The following is a 420-nucleotide window of genomic DNA, read 5'->3' on the forward strand; positions in this document are numbered from 1 at the left end:
GACACCAGGTCCCCCCAGCCTTGGGCTCTCCAGCCCCGGGCCCAGCCTTGCTCTTCCCAACCCCAGCCTCAGCCTCGATCTTCCTAATCCTAATCTCGGTCTTCCTGACCCCAGCTTCGGTCTTCCCAACCCCAGCCTCGGTCTCCCCAGCCCCGGGCCCACCCTTGACCGTCCCATTCCCAACCCCACCCCAACCTTGATCTTCCCAACCCCAACCCCAGCCTTGGTATTCCCACACCCAACCTTGGTCTTTCCAACCCCAACATCGCCCTCCCCAGCCCCAGCCCAGGCACCGAACCCGACCTTCTTCCCGTGGCCGAAGACTCGGAGGTGTCCATGGAGCTCCCCCAGCCCTCCTCCAGCCCGGCCCCAGCACAGAGGGCCCGCGGCCGCACGGACCGCACGTGGTTGGGCGCTCCG

The 420-nt window shown here is 67.1% G+C and overlaps 1 protein-coding gene across 1 annotated transcript in view; it reads left to right on the plus strand.

Moving 5' to 3' along the window:
* Nucleotides 1-4: 4 nt before the first annotated feature.
* CSPG5 (chondroitin sulfate proteoglycan 5) overlaps nucleotides 5-420 on the plus strand; it is a gene marked incomplete at its 5' end in the record, with an annotated part of 4,718 nt that continues 4,302 nt past the window's right edge. Inside the window, 2 exon segments of the mRNA XM_010712339.3 lie at nucleotides 5-185; nucleotides 188-414. Coding sequence (XP_010710641.1) covers nucleotides 5-185; nucleotides 188-414 — 408 coding nt within the window.

This window comes from Meleagris gallopavo, chromosome 6 (genome assembly GCF_000146605.3).
Source record: "Meleagris gallopavo isolate NT-WF06-2002-E0010 breed Aviagen turkey brand Nicholas breeding stock chromosome 6, Turkey_5.1, whole genome shotgun sequence".
Classification (NCBI taxonomy): Eukaryota; Metazoa; Chordata; class Aves; order Galliformes; family Phasianidae; genus Meleagris; species Meleagris gallopavo.